At 45.6% G+C, this 22,290-nt stretch overlaps 1 protein-coding gene across 1 annotated transcript in view; it reads left to right on the top strand.

The window, feature by feature from the left end:
* KAT14 (lysine acetyltransferase 14) overlaps positions 1 to 20,478 on the top strand; it is a 31,199-nt gene extending 10,721 nt beyond the window's left edge. The window contains exons 4-10 of the mRNA XM_045885368.3: positions 1,416 to 1,597; positions 3,505 to 3,921; positions 4,058 to 4,626; positions 13,538 to 13,674; positions 14,772 to 14,947; positions 16,481 to 16,671; positions 19,825 to 20,478. Of these exons, the coding sequence (XP_045741324.1) occupies positions 1,416 to 1,597; positions 3,505 to 3,921; positions 4,058 to 4,626; positions 13,538 to 13,674; positions 14,772 to 14,947; positions 16,481 to 16,671; positions 19,825 to 19,998 (1,846 nt within the window). The 3' untranslated portion in view covers positions 19,999 to 20,478. The remainder of the gene's footprint in view (positions 1 to 1,415; positions 1,598 to 3,504; positions 3,922 to 4,057; positions 4,627 to 13,537; positions 13,675 to 14,771; positions 14,948 to 16,480; positions 16,672 to 19,824) is intronic.
* Positions 20,479 to 22,290: the final 1,812 nt, after the last annotated feature.

The raw sequence follows: 22,290 nt of genomic DNA, 5'->3' as shown, positions 1-22,290 counted from the left end.
GAGAGATTAAAAACCTATAAAGAAACCAAAAAGAAATTTTGGAGCTGAAAAGTACAGTAGCTGAAATGAAAAATTCCTTGCAGGGATTCAGAAGCAGGTTTGAGCAGGCTGAAGAAAGAGTAAGCGAATCTGAGAATAGGAGAGTGGGAGTTACTGTGAGCAGAGCCTGAGGGACCTGGGGAAGGGACACCATCAGCTGGACCAACATACCTGCTGTGTGAGAAAGCAAGTGGAACGTGTCTCCCCACCCCACAATATCCTTTGGGCAAGAGTGGGGTTTGGAAAGGTTAGGAAAAGGTGTGAATGTGGGAGAGATGCTCTGGGACCAAAACACTGGGGCGGAAGCTAAGGTGTCATCGTCCCCATCAGAGAGTGCTCATGCCTATTAAAGTTTATATTTGTGGTTTTTGTTTTCTAGCACATCTTTGTCCGTAAGAATGCTTTTTTCTTTTTGCCTCCTTAACAATATTTTCCAACTGTTAAGGCTGGTCTTCTTATGAGAGACTGTGTTTCAGGATTTCTGGTAATTATGTTTTCAAGGTGGAAATACAACAGTTGCCTTTAAAAGCATTTTCAACGGGTATCTGAATAGTTGACGTTTTATGTATCATTTAAAGTTTTTGTTATATACTTCTTTTTTTTTTTTCAAAGCTGGTTATTCCCCCAGAGTTCAACTCTATTTGTGGAACAAACTGTATAGTTTTATTCCACTCTACTATGTACAGGCAAATAGGAGCAGACTGAGAGGTGCATCTGACTCCTGGGGTAAAATGAACTGTTTACCAGGGCTAATGATTCTCTTGCTTGCTTTCCTGAGAGCTGTGTTTAATTCACATATAAAAGCAACTTAAGTTCACTTCCGTTAGCCTGTGGAACTCCATAATCATGATGATTGTGATAAGTGTTTTATTATGAGCTTTGTTTGAATTATTTAATTTAATCCCCATAGCAGCCTTATGAGCTAAGTTCTGTTATCCTGATTTTAAAGAAGAAACTGAGGCAGCCAGAAGGTGGTAGAGCCAGACAGGCTCCAGAGCCTCTCTTTTTTTTTTTTAAGATTTATTTATTTATTTTCAGAGAGAGAGAGAGAATACACATGAGCAGGGAGAAGGGCAGAGGAAGAGGGAGAAAGAGAGTCTCAAGCAGACTCCCTGCTGAGCACAGAGCCCACGTGGGGCACAATCTCATGACCCCCAGATCATGACCTGAGCCGAAACCAAGAGTCAGAGGCTCAACTGACTGAGCCACCCAGGTGCCCCCAGAGCCTCTCTCTTGACTATTAGGCTCTGTTCCTTCAAAGATTGGAGGTTCCCTAGTGTATCATAGGCTTTGAGTCCTAGAGTTATACAGAGTATATTTTCTACATAATGAGAGAATTGAAAAGCCAATAATTTTTAAATTCTTGGACTGTCCAGGAAAAAGACTTCGACTTGGTGGAGCACAGTAGCAGGTTGCCTCAGCGTGGGAAGCCCGATGTTCTTCCGTTCAGGTGCTCAGGAGTTCGGAGAACCAGGATGGTGGAAGCTTGTTCACAACAAGCCCCCAACAATGAAGCCTGAAGGAGAGAAGCTGTCTGCCTCAACTCTGAAAGTAAAAGGTACTCTTGTGAGAGTGGTACAGGACATGCTGACCAGGCTGAAGCCAAGCAAGCGTGAGCTTACGAGACATCCTGCTTGTACCAGGCATAGCCCATCTGCCTCTCTGGAGTGACTCTGTCTGGCAATTTCATTATGACACATTTTGTGTGTGCTATAAATAAATACCATACAAAAAATATTTGATCATTTCCTAATCAAGTGGCCAGTTGTATATGTGCTCCCAAGGTGAGCATTCAAGTTATGAGTTCTGTAAATTTCCTTTGGTATCTGAAAGGTTCTCTAGTTCCAATCTCATTTAGTTTTACATCTTTTTAATATGGAAATTTTTAAACATACACCAATATGAATAGAGTAATGTAATGAATCCCTATGTACCTTTCACCTCGCTTTAGCAGTTAACTGCTAGCAGTCTCATTTTATTTAGATCCCTGGGTGCTTTCCCCCAACCCTCCACCCATCCCACCCCTTGGATTATTTAGAAGGAAATCCCAGGCATCAACATTTAATTCTTAAACATCTTAGTATGCTGGGCACCTGGGTGGCTCAGTCGGTTAAGCGTCTGCCTTTGACTCAGGTCATGATCCCAGGGTCTTGGGATTGAGTCCTGCATTGGGCTCCCTGCTCAGCTGGGAGCCTGCTTCTCCCTCTGCTCCTCCCCCCACTCGTGGGCTCTCTTGCGAGCTCTCTCTCTCTCATAAATAAATAAATAAAATCTTAAAACAAACAAAAAAATCTCAATGTGTTAATTTTAGGAGATAAGAACTCTTTCGTAGCCTATGATGCCATTCTCACACTGAAAAAAAAAAATTAACTCCTTACAGTCACACATTGATCAGATTTTTTTAATCTAAAAAGTTTTAGTGAGCTTTAAAATTTTAAAAATATAATTGAGAAAAAAATCAAATAGTATTGAAAAGTAGAAAGCCTGACAGTGTCCCTCTCCCCCACACCTACACCTACGCTTTTTCACTCCCCTGAGTAACCACTGCTATCTCTTGTGAATGCTTTTGGAAGTTATTTCTGCATATTTCAGCATTTTTATTGAAAAAATAAGTAAAGTCATACTGTAATACCTGCTCTTTATTCCCTCTTCCCCTTACGAGAATACCTTGGATATCTTTCCATTGCAGTACATGTAGATCTATCTTCTTTTCTTTTTTTCATTGTATCCCAGTGAGTGGCCTTAATATGGTGATATATAATAGGCCATTCCCGTGTTGATGGATGTTTTGGTTACTTCTACCTCGTTGTTGTTGTTATTTTGAACAATATTACAGTTGTACACATTTGTGTGTAAATTATTTGTGATAAATTCCTGGAAACAGGTTGCTGTATTGAAGGGCATTATTTATTCAGAATTTTAATTGGTGTTGCCAAATTACCCTCCAAAAAGTTGTAATAAAATGTGTGCCTTACTAGAAAGGCATGAAAATACCCATTCCCCATATTCTTGCTGAGCATTACCAAACTTTTTTTTTTTTTTTTAATATTTTATTTATTTATTTGACAGAGAGAGACAGCGAGAGCAGGAACACAAGCAGGGGAAGTGGGAGAGGGAGAAGCAGGCTCCTCACTGAGCAAGGAGCCCGATGTGGGACTCGATCCCAGGACCCTGGGATCATGACCTGAGCCGAAGGCAGATGCTTAACGACTGAGCCACCCAGGCGCCCCCATTACCAAACTTTTAATGTTTACCAATTTCAATAAGGAAAAGATAACATTTAATCATTTAAATTTGTGTTATAATCCCTTTTTTCTTAAGAAAGCTCTAAGTCTTAGTTTAGGGCATTCATTGAACATTTCTCTATTTTGAACATGGTGGTAAGTTCACAATAATAAATTAGCAAAAGAAGCTAAAGCTGAGGTATTTATTCTTAAAATTTAGGTATTTATTCTTTCCTGGCAGCCTCAAAACCAACTTTAGATCCCATCATTACTGTTGAGGGCCTTCGAAAACGGGCGAGTCGGAATCCTGTGGAATCTGCCATGGAATTAAAAGAGAAAAGGTCTCGTACTCAGGAAGCAAAGGACATTAGGAGAGCCCAGAAGGAAGCGGCTGGTTTTCTTGACAGGAGTACTTCTTCGACTCCGGTGAAGTTCATAAGCCGTGGCCGCAGGCCAGACGTGATTCTAGAAAAAGGAGAAGTGATCGACTTCTCATCCTTGAGCTCCTCTGACCGGACCCCTCTGACCAGCCCATCTCCTTCTCCATCTCTGGATTTCTCTGCCCCTGGGACCCCCGCCTCTCACTCGGCCACACCCAGCTTGCTTTCAGAAGCAGATCTGATTCCAGATGTGATGCCACCACAAGCCTTGTTTCATGGTAAGACCTGCCTTTCTTGCATCTTTGGTTTTATGTGTGGGCCATGATATAATGCATGTGTTTTCACCTCGTGGGCAGTGTGCGCTACATTTCTTCTTTCCTCAGTCTTGATCACACTGTCTTGCGCTCTGCACAGATGATGATGAGATGGAAGGCGATGGGGTCATAGACCCAGGGATGGAGTACGTTCCACCCCCTGCTGGGGCAGCAGCGTCCGGGGCAGTAGTTGGGGGCAGAAAGAAGGTCAGAGCGCCGGAGCAGATAAAGCAGGAGGTAGAGAGTGAGGAGGAGAAGCCCGACAGGATGGACATTGACAGTGAAGACACAGATTCCAACACATCTTTGCAAACCAGGGCTCGAGAGAAGAGGAAGCCTCAGCTGGAGAAGGACAGGAAGCCTAAAGGGCCCAAGTACACCCCTGTGAGCATCTACGAGGAGAAGCTGCTCCTGAAGCGGCTGGAAGCTTGCCCCAGTGCGGTAGCCATGACGCCGGAAGCTCGCAGACTGAAGCGGAAATTGATTGTCAGGCAAGCGAAAAGGGATAGAGGATTACCACTTTTTGACTTGGATCAAGTTGTTAATGCTGCTCTTCTGTTAGTTGATGGGATTTATGGAGCCAAAGAAGGAGGAGTTTCTAGGCTTCCAGCTGGACAAGCCACATACAGAACAACCTGTCAGGACTTCAGAATCCTTGACCGATACCAGGTGAGACTCGGGTGGGCAGTGGAGGTGGGGCAGGGAGCACCATGGAGTGGGCACAGCTGTGCTGGGGCTTAAACTCCTGAGTGATTCTGGGGGAGAGAGAAAACAGCAAGGGAGAAAGATACCAAAATTGCCGGGCTTTATGTTTTGAAACTATTCATTATGAATACCCCTTAATACATTGGGGTTTGTTTGTTGCCTTTTGGGTGTTCAAGACAGAGCCTTGACATTTTCTTTGTCTCTCCTTGTCCCTGGCGCATACTGAGTTTGCACATGGTTTGTGTCATAGCTCTGAGTGACACTTTTGTGGAGGGCATAGGATGTGCCAGACCATGTGCTGAGCAGGCTCCGAGGACACGTAAACATCTGTGTAGGTAGGAGACCATACATAAGAGTAGATGAGTGCGTGTCATCGCTGCTCAAGAATATCCAGAGGAATCCAGGTCTGTGAGTGCTCCTGGGAATGATTAATTCCACTCAGCACTTAAAGAATACACCTTTCCACAGCAGGAATGAGAGGTCTTATTTTCCTGAATCTTTGCTAGCTCTTGGTCCTAAGCAGCCTTTAACTACTTTTGCTAATCTGATGGCTGTGAAGTGAAGTCTTATTTTTTATTTATATGTCTTTGTTTACAGGTGAGTTTAAAACATTTTTCATGTTTCCTAGTTGTTTCTCTGCCGGTGAATTGCCTATTTGGATTATTAGCACATTTTTCTGTCTTCTTTGGAAACTAGTGGGCTGATACTGCCAGTGTTCTGATCTTATTCTGTAATGTACCATGTGTGGGGCTTTTTCTTCCATTGTGTTGGCCATGTGGTGTGTGGGCCCTTTCAGTTTGACACTCTCCTGGAATTCTGGAACATCTTCTTCATTTCCTGTCTTCTATTTTCTCTCTTCTGTCTTTTTAGAACACACCTATTATTTGGATATTGGACCCTCTAGACCAGGGAGTGGCAGGCTTTCTGTAAAGGGCAGACAGTAGATGGTTCTGGCTTTGCAGCCACACAGTCTGAGTTGCAGCTACTCTACTCTGCTGTTGTGTGAGAGCAAGATATAATGGATGGGCGTGGCTGTGTCCCAGTGCCACATCATTTACTACAACAGGCCCGATCTGGCCTGTGGGGTATAGTTTGCCGACAACCCCTACTCTAGATGGATCCCTTAATTTTTTTTTCCCTCCTATATTCTATCTGTCCTGGGAGGTAGTGACCTGCCGGCCTGCACCCTAGGGGTGAGTAGGGAGGGCCGGGAGCCTACCATTCAGCTGGCAAACTTCCCTGAGGCTCCCTGTTTTCAGTCCCACCCTTGGCTGTGCCACAAGGTCCGATAGTCCAGAATCTCTGCCGAGCTTCTCCGGACAGTCTAGCCTTCTGCCCATGGAGGGAAAGATTGTTTTTGGATGTGGGCAGTGGAGAGGTAATTGGAGGCTTTAACCTCTTAAGTAAAGAGACTCTCAGTCCATAGTCCTCTTGCCCACTCTCAGTATTAACAGGACCCGTTGCTTTGCTGTCTTTTCTGAGGCTCTGCCTGTAAATCATTCTGCTCCTGGCCTGTCTTTACTGCTGCCTTAGGCTCTGGCTCTCTGGTCTCAGCCATTTGTCCTTACTCATCCACTTTCGTTGCAGTCATCTCTCCTCACCTTTACTTTGTTCTTTTGGGTTTGTCTTTTTAATCCCTATACTTAACTTTTTAAATTGCAAAATGTGTTCTATAACTATAGAAGAATACATAGAACATATCAATATAGTTTATAGATTAATAAAATAAATGCTTTTGTATCTATCTCTTGGGTTAAGAGGCAGGGAACCTGCTTCTCCCTCTCCCTCTCCCTCTGCCTGCCGCTCCCCCTGCTTGTGCTATCTCTCTCTCTCTGTCAAATAAATAAAATCTTAAAAAAGAAAGAAAGAAACAGAACATTACAAGCACAATGGAAATTCTGTGTACTGCTTCCTCCCCCCTCCACTCCCCCCCCCCCCGCCAGAGGGAGCCACTCTGAGTTTTTTATGTCACTTTTAGTTTTAAAAAAGCTAAGTAGGAGGCACCCATCTAGCTCTGTAAGGACTTTGCCACTATTAGAGGGAGGCTTCCAGGAGAGGGTAAGCTGAGCAGTCTCTCTGGGTCATTGTTACAGAGTGAATTGTGCCCCCCCCCCCCCAAAGGATGTATTGACGTTTTCGTCCCTGGTACCTGTTAGTGTGACCTTGTTTGGAAATAGGGCCTTTGCAGATGTAATTAGTTAGGATGAGGTCACACTGGAGCAGGGTGGGCACTTAATCCAATATGACTGGTGTCCTTATAAGAAAAGGAGAAGAGACACAGACAGACCCAGGGAGACTACCATGTGATGGCTGGGGCAGAGCAATCTGTCTGTAAGCTAAGGGACACCAAGAATTGCTGGCATCACCAAGAAGTAAGAAAAAACATGGAGCAGATTCTTCCTTAGAATATTCAGAGAGAGCATGGCCCTGCTTGACCCCTTGATTTCTGACTTCTGGCCTCTAGAACTGTGGAAGAATAAGTTTGTTATTTAAGCCACCAGGTTTGTGGGCCATAGATATGGCAGCCCCAGGAAACTCACACAGTCATGTTCTGGCTGTAGCTTCTATGACCCCTTTCTAGAGAAGTCAGTGTTCAAGGTCATTAGGCAGTCCTAGGAAACATAAGGCTTACCACAGTCTGAGCATCAGGCAGGGCTGCAGTGTATATCACACAGAGTGGCAGAAATCTGGGCAGGGGCAGTGGGGCCCTCTATTTCCTGCCTCCCAACTGATGTGCTTCCCTCTGGCTTGTAGGAGGTCAGAGTGTCCTCTGCTGATCCAGGGAGTGGGCATGGAGGGAGTAGAGGAGTCTGAGAGTACATGGTGATACCCAACTGAGCACTGATGAGATTCTGGGCTACAACTCCCTGGGTTTAATAGATGGTCCAGTATTTACCCAAAAAATACAAATACATGAACTCAGAGGGATACATGTACCCCTGTGTTTATTGCAGCATTACTTAATAGCCAAACTACAGAAGCAGCCCAGGTGTCCATCAATAGATGAGTGGGTAAAGAAGATGGGTTTTATATATATATATGTATATACATATATATGTATATAAATACACATACACAACGGAATATTACTCAGCCGTAAAAAAGAATGACATCTTGCCATTTGCAACAATATGGATGGAGCTAGAGAGTATAATGCTAAGCAAAATAAGTCAGAGAAAGACAAATACCATACGATTTCACTCATACATGGAATTTAAGAAACAAATGAAGGGGGGAAAAAAGATAAATCAAGAAACAGACTCTTAATTATAGAGAACAAGCTGCTGGTTGTCAGAGGGGAAGGAGGTGGAGAGAAGGGCGAAACGGGATGAGGATTAAGGAGGGCACTTACGATGAAAAAAATAAAATGACAAAACTAAATAAAAGATGATGTGCTGCAGCAGGGACTTAAGATGATGGCCTCAGTGTGCCTGCCCCTCGAGTGACACTTGTCACTCAGTAGTGGTCCAGGGACCTCCCTTCACTGGAGACTCACTCGCCCTTCCTCTGTATTGAATCTTTAGTTTCCTGTGCCGCAGCTTCACCTTTTTGTAGGTTTACCCCCTTGCTTTCATGGAGTGCATTCTTAGTGGCTTCTGGAGGAAAGCTGCCTGGGAAGTAAACTTGGGAGACCTTACATGTCCGAAAGGCCTTGAACTTAAGCCAAAATCCCAAGCCAGCGTTGGGTAAAGCTGAGAGACACCTGAGCAGTACTGGAGTGGTGCTTTCCCATTCTGAGGGAAAACGAGGCTCAACCTGGATCTCTATGTCCAGACCCATTATCTGGGAGCATCCTTTGATGTGGACCCCCACTGTCTCTTCCTTGGGGACCCTTGGGGGTCTTTCTCCCGGGCTAGTCAGTCTTCCAGTCTTGGAACCCTGGTTACCTCCTAGGGGCAGGGGGACTCTCGCCTTCAACTTGTGGGACTCATACCTCCATGCCACGGGAGCTGCCCCTTCAGAGAGCCGGTTACACCTTCTCTAGAGATGGGACATCCAGACATCTGTGGGGAGGCAGCCGCCCGGCAGCAGGGGAATGAGGGTTTGGGGATCAAACTGCAGTGCACCCAGCTTTTACCTGATCCTTATTCTATTGCCTTGTTTTTTCCCAGCTCCAGAGGAGTCTGGTGCTGCCCCCAGGTTTTAGGAGGATGCTGCAGTACAGATTGGCCTGGTTCTCACCTTACCCAAAGCCAGCTTGGAATTTTGGCTTTAAAGCAGTTAGTATTTGTCCATCTGCTTCCCAGATGTTTCCTCCCCTGATCTTTCTATTTTTGTATGCTTCTTTTTTTTTTTTTAAGTCTGATTCTATAGTTTTAGTGGGTTTGGGAGGGGATAAAATTGTGTGATTAATCCCCCATCCTCACCTGGAATTTTAGTATCATTTTAATGCAGTTACACAGGGGAGCAGCTATCAGTGCACCTGTTCAATCCATACTCCTTATGTTTTCTGATAAATACAGTCATAGCTATAAATGTCCCTGTAATACTGCTTTAGCTATAAATTAGGACTTTTGAAATGATGAGAGCTTATTATCAATCAGTACTTAGCAGTTTGTAATTTTTCTCATTATTTCCTCTGTAATCCGACTGACTTAGTGCTTTTTGCTTTTTTTTTTTTTTTTTGGTTTTTAGATATGTAGGAACTTTTAAGGTCTCTTTTAGTAATTGATTTAATTTCTAATCAGATTATGTTGTGGTCAGAGAAAATAGTGTATATGAAGTTGATTCTTTGCTATAAAGAAAGTTACATGCTCTATTTTTATTCTTTTTGTAGGTCCTAACGTACGACATATATTTCTTTTTCTCTGTTAATTTTTTAATATTATCATGTGGTCTTTCTTCCAAACAGAATATTTTTGCATGCTCTTATCTGTCTTTTTTCTTTTGTACTGTTTATTTAGATAACAGTAAACCTCACTAAATTGTTTACTCTTATTTCCCATAATTTCTTCCTAGATTAATTTTTTGTTAGACTACTTCCTTTAACAGTTTTTTATTTTTATTTATTTTTTAAGAATTTATTTTTTTATTTGACAGCAAGAGACACAGTGAGAGAGGGAACACAAGCAGGGGGAGAGGGAGAGGAAGAAGCAGGCTTCCCGCTGAGCAGGGAGCCCAATGCTGGGCTCGATCCCAGGACCCTGGGATCATGACCTGAGCCAAAGGCAGACGCTTAACGACTGAGCCACGCAGGCGCCCCAACAGTTTTTTAAAATACGGTCTTTTTTAGATTAATTTTGAATACCTGTATGCCTAAGATTATCTTCATTTCACTCTTGCATTTAAATGATTGCATAGCTGGATATAAAATTGTAGTTTTATTTTTTCCTTCCACATTTTGAAATTATTACTCCATTATCATCTTGCATATAGTGTTGCTGCTGAGAGCCTCACTGTTGGTCTTATTCTTGTTTCTTTCTAGGTAGTCTCCTGTTTTATTCTCCCACACCCTGGAAGCTTTCAGAATTTTGTCTTCGTTTCCAATCTTTAATTCTATTTGTGCATTTAAAAGTTTTTTTTTTATCTCATTTATCTCGTTTGACAGAGCTTCTCCTTCGGTCACAGGTGTCTTACATGCTGATTTGTTGTCAAAAACCACTAACCTCTGTGCTTCAGAGCCAAGTACAACACAAAGACAGAGTTTGGGATGAAAAGGAACAATAGCTTATTGCTTTGCCAGGCAGAGGAGGCTGCTGCAGGCTAAGGCCTTCAAAACTGCAAGCCGGTCCCAAGGAGGGGGTGGGGGTTTTATGGGGAAATACAGGATCTAGCTGGTTTTGACAGAATTGTGTATGTGCTGCCAGCCTCATTGGACATGTCTTCAGGATAGTACCGGGTTCCTGAAACAAAAAACTAGGAAGGGAAGAGGAGTGGTTGTGCAAGAGAGGAACAAGGTGACTTTAAAATCGAACTTCAGGGCGGCCTGGGTGGCTCAGTCAGTTAAACATCTGCCTTGGGCTCAGGTCATGATCCCAGGATCCTGGGATCAAGCCCCGCATCGGGCTCCCTGCTCAGCGGGAAGCCTGCTTCTCCCTCTCCCACTCCTCCTGCTTGTGTTCCCTCTCTCTCTGTCTCTCTCTCTCTGCCAAATAAATAAATAAAAATCTTTGAAAAATAAAAAAATTGAGCTTCACTGAAGCATTAGTGCAACCATTTTGATTTTTGTTCAGCTTTATGCTTTTAAGCGGTTTCATCTTGACACTTATCCTGCCTTTGTTCTCTGAGCTTCCCATATTTGTGGTTTTGGTGTGGTGTCTGATTAATTTGGCAAAATTCTCAGTCATTACTGCTTCAAATATTTCTTCTGTTCCTTTCTCTTTTGTTCTGGTGTCCCTATTATGTGTATTTTATACCTTTTGTAGTTGTAACACAGTTTTGGATATTCTGTTCCATTCTGGTTTTTTTAGTCTTTTTTTTCTCTTTGCTTTTCAGTTTTGGAAGTTCCTCTTGTCAGGTCAGAGGTTCTTTCTTCAGCCCTACCCAGTCTACTAATGAGCCCACCAAAGGCGGTTCTTCATTTCTGTTACACTGTTTTTGATCCCTAGCATTTCTTCTTGATTCTTGCTTAGCATTTCCATCTTGCTGCTTAAATTGCCCATCTGTTCTTGGGTGTTGTCTTAAAGTCCCAGTCTAATAATTCCAACATCTCTGCCATGTCTGAGTCTGGTTCTGATGGTTGCTCTGTTTCTTCAGACGGTGTCTTTTGCCTTTTAGTATGCCTTGTAATTTTTTGTTGAAAGCCAAATATGATATCCTAGGTAAAAGGAACTTGTTTGACTTTGGGATGCTAACCCCCCACCCCGCCACCATTTTGTCATTCAGCAGACCTAAGCTGAGTACTTCATGTGTGCCAAGCACCCCTCTAGCTGGGGATACTGCAGTGAAGTAGGGCAGAAGGTGCCCGCCTGATGGAGCAGTGCAGTGACAGGACTAACTCACCAAACAGGATCATTTCCTGCAGGGTGGGTGCTGTAGTGGGTGGGAGAGCAGAAGGCAGCAGTACCACTTGGAACAGTGTCCCCCGAGGTAGCACTCGACCCCATCCTCTCCACAAGGAGGAGCCGGGCTGAAGAAGGTTCAGGGCAAAAGGCCCGGGTGCAGGCCCCAAGGCAGCACAGTTTGATGTGTGAGGCTGGAGCATAGTGGTGGTGGAGGAAGTGTGTGGGAGATGAGGCCACAGAGATAACAGGTAGATCCTGCAGTCACAGGTAAGGACTTTGAATTATAAGGGAAGCCACATAGGAGTTTTGACCAAGGGAAGTGAATGTATTTTTTTTTAAAAGACGCATCTGGCTCTGTGTGGAGAATGGGTGGCAGTGATCCAGGCAGACATTGTGGGTAGGCTAGGTGGAAAGAAGTTAGGGTACTGGATGACATCTGTGGAGTTCCACACAACTCACCTCGAGACATGAACCAGATCGTCCATCATGGGCCAGTGGTTCAGTGATCTGTTGCTGCATTGCAAACCACTCCAGAACTTAGAGGCTTAAAGCAATGTTTAATCTTTCTTCTGATTCTGTGGGTTTACTAGGCTCAACTGGGTGGCGGTTCTACCCCATGTGCTGAAGACTGAGGTCATGCCCGTGGCTGCCTTTAGCAGGGAGTTCAGTCAGGATCGGAATGATCAGGATGGCTTCTCTTCCTCCAGAGCCCATCTCCATGTGGCCTCTAGATATTCCGGGGTCCAGCCTAGACACCATGGGAGCTGCTGGTCCTCTTAAGAACTGGGCTCAAGGTCCCAGAATGTTACTTCTGACGCTTTGTCATTGGTCAAGGCCTGTCCCAAGGCCTACCCAGATCCAAGGGGAGGGAACAGACTCTGCCGCTTGACAGGAGGAGCCACACGTCCCCACGGGCGCGGGAGGAAGTGTTGAGGCTATGTTTGGAAACTATATGCCATTGCTCTGAATTTCCCTCTGAAACCTATTTGAAAATCCTGGAACAATTTCAAAGTCATCCTTTGAAAATTTTGGTGTCCAGTTGGGGAAAGTAATGAGAGCAAATTATAAAAGAAGGAATTCTTGCTCTCCTTCCAACAAAGTTATTTTCTAGGCTAAAGAGCAAACGGACTCTCCAAAAACAACTCAGGTTTCTAAACTTCATCCAGCCCTTGGCAAACCACTTTATAAATGTGCCTTTTAATCTTCCATCTGGGCTCTTTGCTGTAAAACCCTAATTGCACATGTTCTGTTCCTACACGACTGAGGGCCCTGGAGCAGCACTTCCAGAGACAGACATCTCTGTTCGGGCTCCCAGAGTGAAACCTACCTGTTCTGTTTGGACACCCACCTGAGGAACCCAGAGCACCTCCTCGTTCGACCCCTGGGAGGGCCTCTCCGCTTTCGTGATATGTCATAGGGACAACGGTCTACATCAGTCCTGCTCCTGTCAAATATACCCAGTGGAATAGAGGCCTGTTTTACTAAACCAATATGCAGGGGCAGCAGTAGTTGGCCCCTCCCGCTCTGTGGATAACAGACTCCCGCAGCATGACCCACGTGTTGGGTGGGTTAATATCTGGTGACTGGATTGGAGGTATTATTAGGCAGAATGCAACCTACAGAAGCTGTAAATCCGGTGCTCAGTCCTGCATTCCACTCACTTAAATGACTTAAACTTTTTAAGTAACTTTAAAATTTTTTAAATTATTTCAATTTTATAAACTGTTACAACCAGCATTGGTTTTTCGTATCTGATTTTATGCAGAGGTACCTATGAGGTTTGTATTGAAATTTGAGCGTTCCAGGTAAGTAATACAAAAAGACCTACTTTCCGACACATAAAAATGTCCTACGTACTAATTATCCCTGTGAAATTAAACCAATCCTTTGAGTGACTTTATTTCTACATAACCAGCATTTCTTTCTCCTAGACTGCCTTGCCATCCAGGAAAGGGTTTCGGCACCAGACCACTAGGTTTCTGTATCGTTTGGTGGGATCGGAAGATCTGGCCGTGGACCAGAGTATCGTCAGCCCTTACACTTCTCGGATCCTGAAGCCTTATATCAGGTACACGGAGAAGAGCTGTGATGTTGAGTGTGTTGTGAGGAAGGGCGTTGGTGGCTTCTGCACCATGGTCCCCCACTGGAGTGAGTCCAGACCCTCCCCTGGGAGCAGGCATCAACATGGACTGAGTCTGTGCTCCATGTCCAGTCTTATCCTTGGCTTGTTTCGACTGTAGTTTTTTTTTTTTTTTTTTTGCAGAAAGGACAGTCCTTTGAAAGAAATGTAAAAAGCAAGAATAAGTTAACTCCATTAGATTTCATTATGAATATTATACTCATTGTGTTTCTTTTCAGTTTTTTTTTTTAATATTTTATGTATTTGAGAGAGAGAGTGAGCAAGAGAGAGAAAGCGAGAGATAGAGAAAGAAAGCATCAGCAAGGGGAGGGGCAGAGAAGCAGGCTCCCCACTGATCAGGGAGCCCGATGCGGGACTTGATCCCAGGACTCTGGGATCATGACCTGAGCTGAAGGCAGATGTTCAACCGACTGAGCCACCCAGGCTCCCTCTTTTAAGTTTTAAAGTTGTATATATTTAGTAATCTGTAAAATGAAAAAAATTAGAGAGACATCTCAGTTGGGCTTACATCTGGGGATGATGAGTCTTGTTGTCTAGGCAGTGCTGTGGAAGCTGAGCTGACTAGAGGCCCCTGGTGCTGTCTTGAGAAAGTGTGTTGTTTTGTTGACGGTACTTGCTTCAGAGTCATGTGATCCTCCTTGCTCAGCACCGCTGTCCACTGGGCTTGTGAGAGGCAGTGTGCGAGCCTGCCCCTGAGGCCCCGGCAGAGCTGGACCCTCCCTCCCTGGGCTCTGTCCTGGGCCACAGCACACAGGCTTGAGTCAGGCTGCTGTTTGGTCCCTCACTCTGTTCATGAAGGCTCGCCGCCAGCACAAGTAGGGTTCCTGGCAGGTGCAGAGGGCAAATTTTAAATTTCATACCAGAAAAGTAGCAGGCTTTCAAGTTGTCAAGCAATCTGCCATAGAAAGTAGCACAAGTTAGCTTAAAATGTCAAGCAGAGTAAAGAGTTTATGTGAATCACTTGGCTAGGAATGATATGGAGTATTTTTCTTGACTTGAGTTTGTTTTTTTCTGCGATCCTGGAGACGTGATTATGAAACAAAGCCACCCAAACTGCAGCTCCTGTCACAGATTCGTTCCCACCTGCACAGGAGTGACCCTCACTGGACGCCGGAAGCCGAGGCACCTCTTGATTATTGCTACGTCCGGCCAAATCACATCCCAACGATCAACTCCATGTGTCAGGAGTTTTTCTGGCCTGGTATGTTCCCCTCCCAAACTAGGCAGATCAGTTTTCTGTGTAGTTCACTTTAGTGATATTTTTAAATTAGTGTACGTCATGTGACTCTAAAACCTTTACTCATGATTTCATTTAGTCTGTCTCTGCTAACATAGAAATAGTAAAATATGAACACCTCTTTCTTCCTAAGATCAAGAAGAAGCCAGCAATTAAAAGTAATAAACAGTATTTTTGTATGTTTCTCTTCCCTGTCTGTCTCTGCTTCCAGAATAAAAGATTCATCCTGTTTTGCTTCTACATATGTTTAGATACCAGGTAGTGTCTACCAGTGATACACTGAGTGGTAGCTTGGGCATGTTGGGACACTTTTGGTTTTTTGCTTAATAATTCTGTAATTTTATTTATTTAGCTATTCCTTGGGGAGAGTGTAAATAAAGCCAAAGGCATTTTTAAAAAGCCAGCTACCCCAATTTGAACTTTTTTTTTTTTTAAAGATTTTATTTATTTATTTGACAGAGACAGCGAAAGAGGGAACACAAGCAGGGGGAGTGGAAGGGGGAAAAGCAGGCTCCCGCTGAGCAGGGAACCTGATGCGGGGCTCGATCCCAGGACCCTGGGATCACGACCCGAGCCGAAGGCAGAAGCCTAATGACTGAGCCACCCAGGTGCCCCCAAATACCCCAATTTGAAAATAAGAGTAAACCCAATATGATTTGTCATTTTACCAGCCTCAATATATTTCTCTCTGTAGACCAAAGCCACCAAGTAAAGACTGAACGCATTTTCAGTGCTAAATATAAACACGTTCTTTGTGGATCTGTCTTACTGTGCTGCTTTGAAACGTAAAGGAAATATTACATGTCTTCCAGATGTTAGATAAGATTTCATCGGGAGTAGAGCTGTGTCATCTTTGTTGTCTGATAATCATGTAATACTGCACGTGTGGTGGCAGAGTTGTGCTCATCTTTTAGGAGTGGTATGGGGGCCAAAAGGAACATTCTGGGAGCATCTACTACTTCCTGACCTTACTCTGGGTGCCTCCATACCTTATGCATGCAATCATTGTTTGCTTATCCCCTTTACTGTAAAATGCAGCCTTTGTACAAAAGAGCTTGTAAACTGTACACATATGAGGTGAAGAACACAACAGTATGAGGTCTTTGCTCCCACCCTGTGAGGTCTGGGTGTGCAGACGCTGAGGCCCACATCTAGAAAGGTGTCAGCGGACACACATTGTAGAGAAGGCTAAGTTCAAAGCCAGATATGTCCAGTTCTAGACCTGTGCGCTCTCTACTACCAGCCCTATCCTGCTTCTCTTTTAACATGTGTACTTAAAAAAGACGGTGTTAGTTTTGATATTTTCTAAAATTCACTTTATTTGTGTGATCTGAATGTATGATGTCTATGCTAATATCTTTGTCTTCAGTTTTGTTTTTGGTTTTTTGGGGTTTTTTTTAGCATGCAGGTGTAGTTGTAAGTCCAGACCGAACAGCTTGGTGTTGGTTAATTCCAGAAGGCACAGAGTTTGAATCTCCAATTATCTCTTTTCCTTAGGCATTGACCTGTCTGAGTGCCTGCAGTATCCAGACTTCAGTGTTGTTGTCCTTTATAAAAAAGTCATCATTGCCTTTGGCTTCATGGTTCCTGACGTAAAGTACAATGAAGCTTACATTTCATTTCTGTTTGTCCATCCTGAATGGAGAAGAGCAGGGATTGCAACATTCATGATTTATCATCTGATTCAGGTAAGCTGTCTGTGCTACCAGCTTGCCTCTGGGCTCCCCTGGAAGACGTGGAGGAGGTATGGAGGAATGATGCTGGGCTGAGCCTTCCCAGCACGGCCCAACAGAAGGGGTGGTCTCGGAAACCCAGTGAGAAAACACCAGTCACTATCCCTCCTGAGGCTCTTAACATACAGATAGAAATCTTCGCCCCTCTGAAATACGATCACCGTTTGGGCCCAGGCTTCAAAGAAACCAGTTTGTAAACACGTATAGTAAACAAAATGAGAAAAATACCAGAAGTGAGAGCCCGGAGCACTCAGAGGACCGACCCCCATTGGTACCTCCTGCTGCTCTTAGCCTGCCAGCCCGACTCTGAGGAGCGGAAGCGGAACTGTGGTCTTTGGGGGCTTTTCCGTACTGGCGTGTAGCGGACATACGAAACATTCTCCTCTCAGCTGCACAGTATAACGATGTATGTTGCGAACCAACACAGTGAGTCTGGTGACCATCCGCCACCACACATATATCGCTACAAACATTTGTTTTCTTGGGATGAGAACTTTTAAGATCTACTCTCTCAGCAGCTTTCAGATACGCAGTACAGTGTTGAGAGCTCTAGTCTCCATGCTGTGGGGGACAGCCCCCAGACTGACTGGTTTTATAACCTACAGGGCTGTTCCTTTGGACGCCCCTGCGGCAAGTTCACTGCCCCCCCCAACCCCGCCGCTGGCAACCGCCAGCCTGTTGTCTGTATCTGGGAGTTCAGCTTTCACTGTGTGTTTCTCAATTCCACGTATAAATGAGATCATGCAGTACCTGTCTCTGCCTGACTTCTTTCACTGAGCATAATGCCACCTATGCTGTTGCAAAAGTTTTTAAGTATTTTTAAACATTTTAGCAAAACTGTATCAACCAGGACTACGTATTCTATTATCGCTGATTATTCTTCACTCTGTTATCACTGTATGAGCTGTATAAGCTTTTGATACTTGATTTGAATATTGAATTATAATTCATCCTTTGATATATCTGTACCACTGTTGAAGAAAATATACCATATATTTATAAACTAACATCAGAAAAACATGTAAGGAATTTCCCCCCCAGAATCTTTTTTTTTTTTTTTTTAAGATTTTATTTATTTATTTGACAGAGAGAGACACAGCGAGAGAGGGAACACAAGCAGGGGGAGTGGGAGAGGGAGAAGCAGGCTTCCCGCTGAGCAGGGAGCCCGATGCGGGGCTCGATCCCAGGACTCTGGGATCATGACCTGAGCTGAAGGCAGACGCTTAACGACTGAACCACCCAGGCGCCCCTCCCCCCAGAGTCTTTCTGGTAAACTTTTATCTCAAAACCATTTGGCTGGGGGCGCCTGGGAGGCTTAGTGTGTTAAGTGTCTGCCTTCAGCTCAGGTCATGATCCCAGAATCCTGGGATGGAGGCCCGCATCGGGCTCCCTGCTAAGTGGGGAGCCTGCTTCTCCCTCTCCCTGTGTGCTCGCTCACTCTCTCTCTCTCAAATAAATAAATAAATCTTAAAAAAAAGAAACCATTTGGCATGGAGGATTGTGTGTTATGCGGGCAAGATTCCTTTTAAATAGAGGAAGGAGAAGATAAAATGTCATTTTTCCAATTTTAAAGATTTTATTTGAGAGAGCGGGAGTGAGAGAGGGCACGAGTAGGGGAGAAGGGTAGAGGGAGAGACAGAAGCAGGCTCCCTACTGAGCAGGGAGCCCAACGCAGGGCTCCATCCCAGGACCCTGGGATCATGACCTGAACCGAAGGCAGACACTTAACCTACTGAGCCACCCAGGCGCCCCATTTTTCCAGTTTTTAATGAAACGTGCTCAGTACTTCCCAGATGTCGCCAGGAACCTGGAATTGTTTTCTAGAAATTGCTTTCTTCCCTCCCCACTGGGCACTTAACACTCTGAGTTCTTTGTACCACACCCCATCCCCCACCACTCACTGCCACGACTCTCCCCCCGCCCCCATCCATCCTGCCAGGAGCACTGCTGCCTTTCCCTTCAGTGGCAGGGCCTGTGGGCAGTGCAGGGCTGACACTCCCGTGTGCGCCTCGGAGAAGGCCTGGTGCAGGGTCAGTCCTTACTGAGCGCTCAGCAGGTGGGTGCGGGAGTGTTTATCCTTGTGCCTAGGGCCCAGCCCTCAGCCAGACTGAGCCCCAGGCCCCGACAGTACTGCTCAGCCAGGCAGTAGTACTCAAAGGTGCCATGGTTGGACCATGCACGGAACACTAGCGTTGCTCCACGAAATTCATTTCATACACTCATAGTAGTGCTGTTGGGCCCAGAACATGAGTGAACAGAGAAAAGAGGAGAGCTGTCTACCTGAGAGGCCTCTTAAATCTAGGCCTGGGGGCAGGGAACCAGGGGTTACAAAATCTCAAGGACCCTGTCAACCTCAGTATTTCGGTGCCTTCCTCATTAGAAAACAAGGTCTTAGTTTATATGACTTTCGGGTTTTTTCTTGTGTAGCTAATTAAAGAATCTTAAGAACTTGCCTCGTATTAACAGAATGAAGATTATTTCCGCCCCCCCATCCCCCCCAGGATTAGGGCAGTGCTGAATACAGAAACCACAAGCTAGTTCTGCCAGTTTGGGAGGGATGGCAGGGGGCCTGTGGGATTCCAAAGGTCTGTACCGGGTCTTTAGGTTTCATAACTAAACAAAAGTCCTAATACCTTGTATCCAGCCTCATAACAGCATCTTTTCTAGTAGGTGTAGGAAGGGCATTTTTACAAGTTTGAGCATAAGATAACATCTCGTTTTAAAAAGCAGAACTTCTCATCTTGTTCTCGACTTCTTCAAGATTGTCAGTGTGCCAGGTATTGATATGTGTGATATTTGGAAGTGTAATTGAATTATAAATAAAATAATCCAGTTGACAATAAACTATCCCCCTGGGCCCTTTGCTTCAGAGCAGAAACAACCAGCACGCCATCCCTTTCCTCACTCTCGAACGTTTCCGTGAGCGTGTGGCTCGGCCGCAAAGTGACTGGGGCTCCCAGCTGTTGCTGGGTGTTGGGCATCCCAGCTGCCGGCCCTGCTGTCCCCGGTTGCCATAACTACCTACCTACACTTCACAGACTTCCCTCACCTACTCATTTCCCTCAGGCTCTTTGATTCTCATCTGGTACTTTTCCACCCTTTTGGCAGACCTGCATGGGCAAGGATGTGACCCTTCACGTCTCAGCAAGCAACCCCGCTATGCTGCTCTACCAGAAGTTTGGATTCAAGACTGAAGAATACGTCTTAGATTTCTATGATAAGTATTACCCCCTGGAGAGTACAGAGTGTAAACACGCATTCTTCCTGAGGCTCCGGCGCTGAGGTGAACGCGGCGCTCCACAGAGACGCATGAGCTGTTCGACGTGGGTCCTCACGTAGGCCTGCAGGCAGGTGCTCCTGTCCCCGTGGGCCCTAATCTCAGACCTCTCCCTGGAGGCTAGACAGGTGGTGGGCGGTGGCATTGAGGAGCGAGCAGCCCTTCAGCAAAAGCGCTGTCCTGTCCCATCTGCTGAGGCCTCAGCCTCCACCTCGGGACTCCGCTAGACCGACGTGCTCCGCAGAGACTCCGGCCTAAGGTAAAGGCTGAGGCAGTGTGGTAGCCGTGGACGATGGAGGCTGTGCCCGCGGGGCGCTAGCCCGTCTCAGACAGCAGGAGGTCCAGCACACAGGGAGGCCAGCACTCTCCCAGCCCGCACCGAGCCGTCGTTGAACCCTTGAACCTGGGAGGACTTCTGGGGCACTGAGCTTCTGCCGTCTCTCCCTGACTTTGGCCATAGTCGGAATAAACAGTGTTTGTGTGCACATGCGTGTCACCTGCTCTGCTGTTAGCATCTCTCCCGCCGGCGGACCCCTCCTCCCCGTGGCCGTGCAGCCGGTTTGGGGTCACAGGGTCTGCGCGGCTGGCTGGGGTTGTGGGTGGCGGAAGCAGAACCAGCGGGGGACAGAGCCTGTGGTACCTACAGGACTAGGCTGGTGGGTTTGGGGGACATGCTGGAGATGGACTGTCAGGCGGGGTGTTTTGGATCCAGCAGGAGCTTTTCCAAAAGTATCAGATGTTCTCAAATAAAAATCTTTCCTTGTGACAGTCTATGGCCAGAGCTTCAGTCTAACCAAGTTGCTTTCAAACTCTCTTTAATGAAGAGCAGTGGCTCTTAACTTTGGGGGACATGGATCCCTGTGAGAATCCAAAGAAAGCTGAATACTCTCTAGAAAACTCTGCGTGTACATTTAAAATCTCGATTCCGAGATCTGTGGCCCTCAGTCAGGAGCCTCTGTTCTAGGGCCGCACAGAGAGCTAGCCCCACGCGTTCTCAGGGAACGCGCGGCACGTCTGCCTGAGGGCTGCCCGGGTCTGTCCTCGGAGAGCGGCCCGGGCTCCGGTCTGCTGCGTGAGGGCCTGGAGAGGCATTTCCTTCCTCCCTCCTGCCCTTCTTCCTGAGGGTTCTCTACCTGTTAAAGATTTGGGGATTATGACCCCAACAAGTAAAATGGAGGAAGTGACATTTTCCAAACTTGGAAACCAGCTTGTGATTGTTGTACGTGAACATTTGCTGCAAAACGTGGCAGAAGCAGCTATCTCCTTAACTTCAAAGAGCTGAGGGATTCTGTGATTGCCTTAACTGACTCTTTGTTTTACATTTTTATTTTTATTTATTGAAGGATTTTATTTTTAAGTGATCTCTACGCCCCATGTGGGGCTCGAACTTCAACCCTGAGATTAAGAGTCCCTTGCTCCACTGACGGAGCCAGCCGGGCACCCCACGTTTTTAAATTATGCTGCAACAACCCCCCCCTCAGATTCAGTGATTATCAAGATTTTTGCCACATTTGCTTCATCTGCCCTTTGCTAAATATTTTAAGGTAATCCCAGATATCATATAATTTCATACCTACTTTGGTAGATATTTCTAAAAAATAGGGGTATTTTCTTACATAACCTTAATGCCTATTACCACTCACAAGGTGAACACATTTTCGGAATTAGCTAGTAGTCAATATGTAGTCACACTTAGGGATTGCCTCAAAAGTGCCTTTACAGTAATTTTTTTGGGTCAGCATCCAAGTGGGGGTCCCATAGGTGACTGATGGCCCTGTCTCCACAGTCTGTCCGTGCAGTCCTGCTTCAGCGTCCGGGCTGGGCTTCCTCCAGAGGTGGGCCTGGTGACCCTGGTATAGGAAGCAGCTGCTAGTTTTGATCTGCCGCTGGCCTTCCCCCAGGCTGACACTGCAGAAACCTCGAAGCACCCTCCAAAAGTGATACTTACTGATGCATAGGGTGGGGGCTGAGGCGTGGAAGAGCATTCTCAAATTACCGTGTTTGGGTGGACTTTCAGTTATAATTTATTTCGAAATTTCAAAATTCCCAAGTAAGGAGGAGGGCTTGTTTTTTGTTTTACAAAAGCGGGTGTGAGTTTTAAAAAGCTGAGGAACCCCATCTTCAGCTGTGTGTCCCTGAGGAGTCCGGATGGTCCTTGACCTGTAGTCAGGCCCCCCTGCCCCTGGGGAGGTGGCCTGTGGTAGCCGAGTGGGCCTTCAGGGCCCCCATGCAGATAGTGAGACCAGAATTAACCAGGTCCTTATTTACGCAGAGTCTTCCTAGGGAGGCTGAGCTCT

Source organism: Mirounga angustirostris, unplaced genomic scaffold (genome assembly GCF_029215605.1).
Source record: "Mirounga angustirostris isolate CCGP_5_RB_7025 unplaced genomic scaffold, mMirAng1.0.hap1 SCAF_10, whole genome shotgun sequence".
In the NCBI taxonomy this organism is placed as follows: Eukaryota; Metazoa; Chordata; class Mammalia; order Carnivora; family Phocidae; genus Mirounga; species Mirounga angustirostris.
The sequence above is the reverse complement of the archived record's forward strand: the minus strand, read 5'-3'. Positions and strand labels throughout refer to the sequence as shown.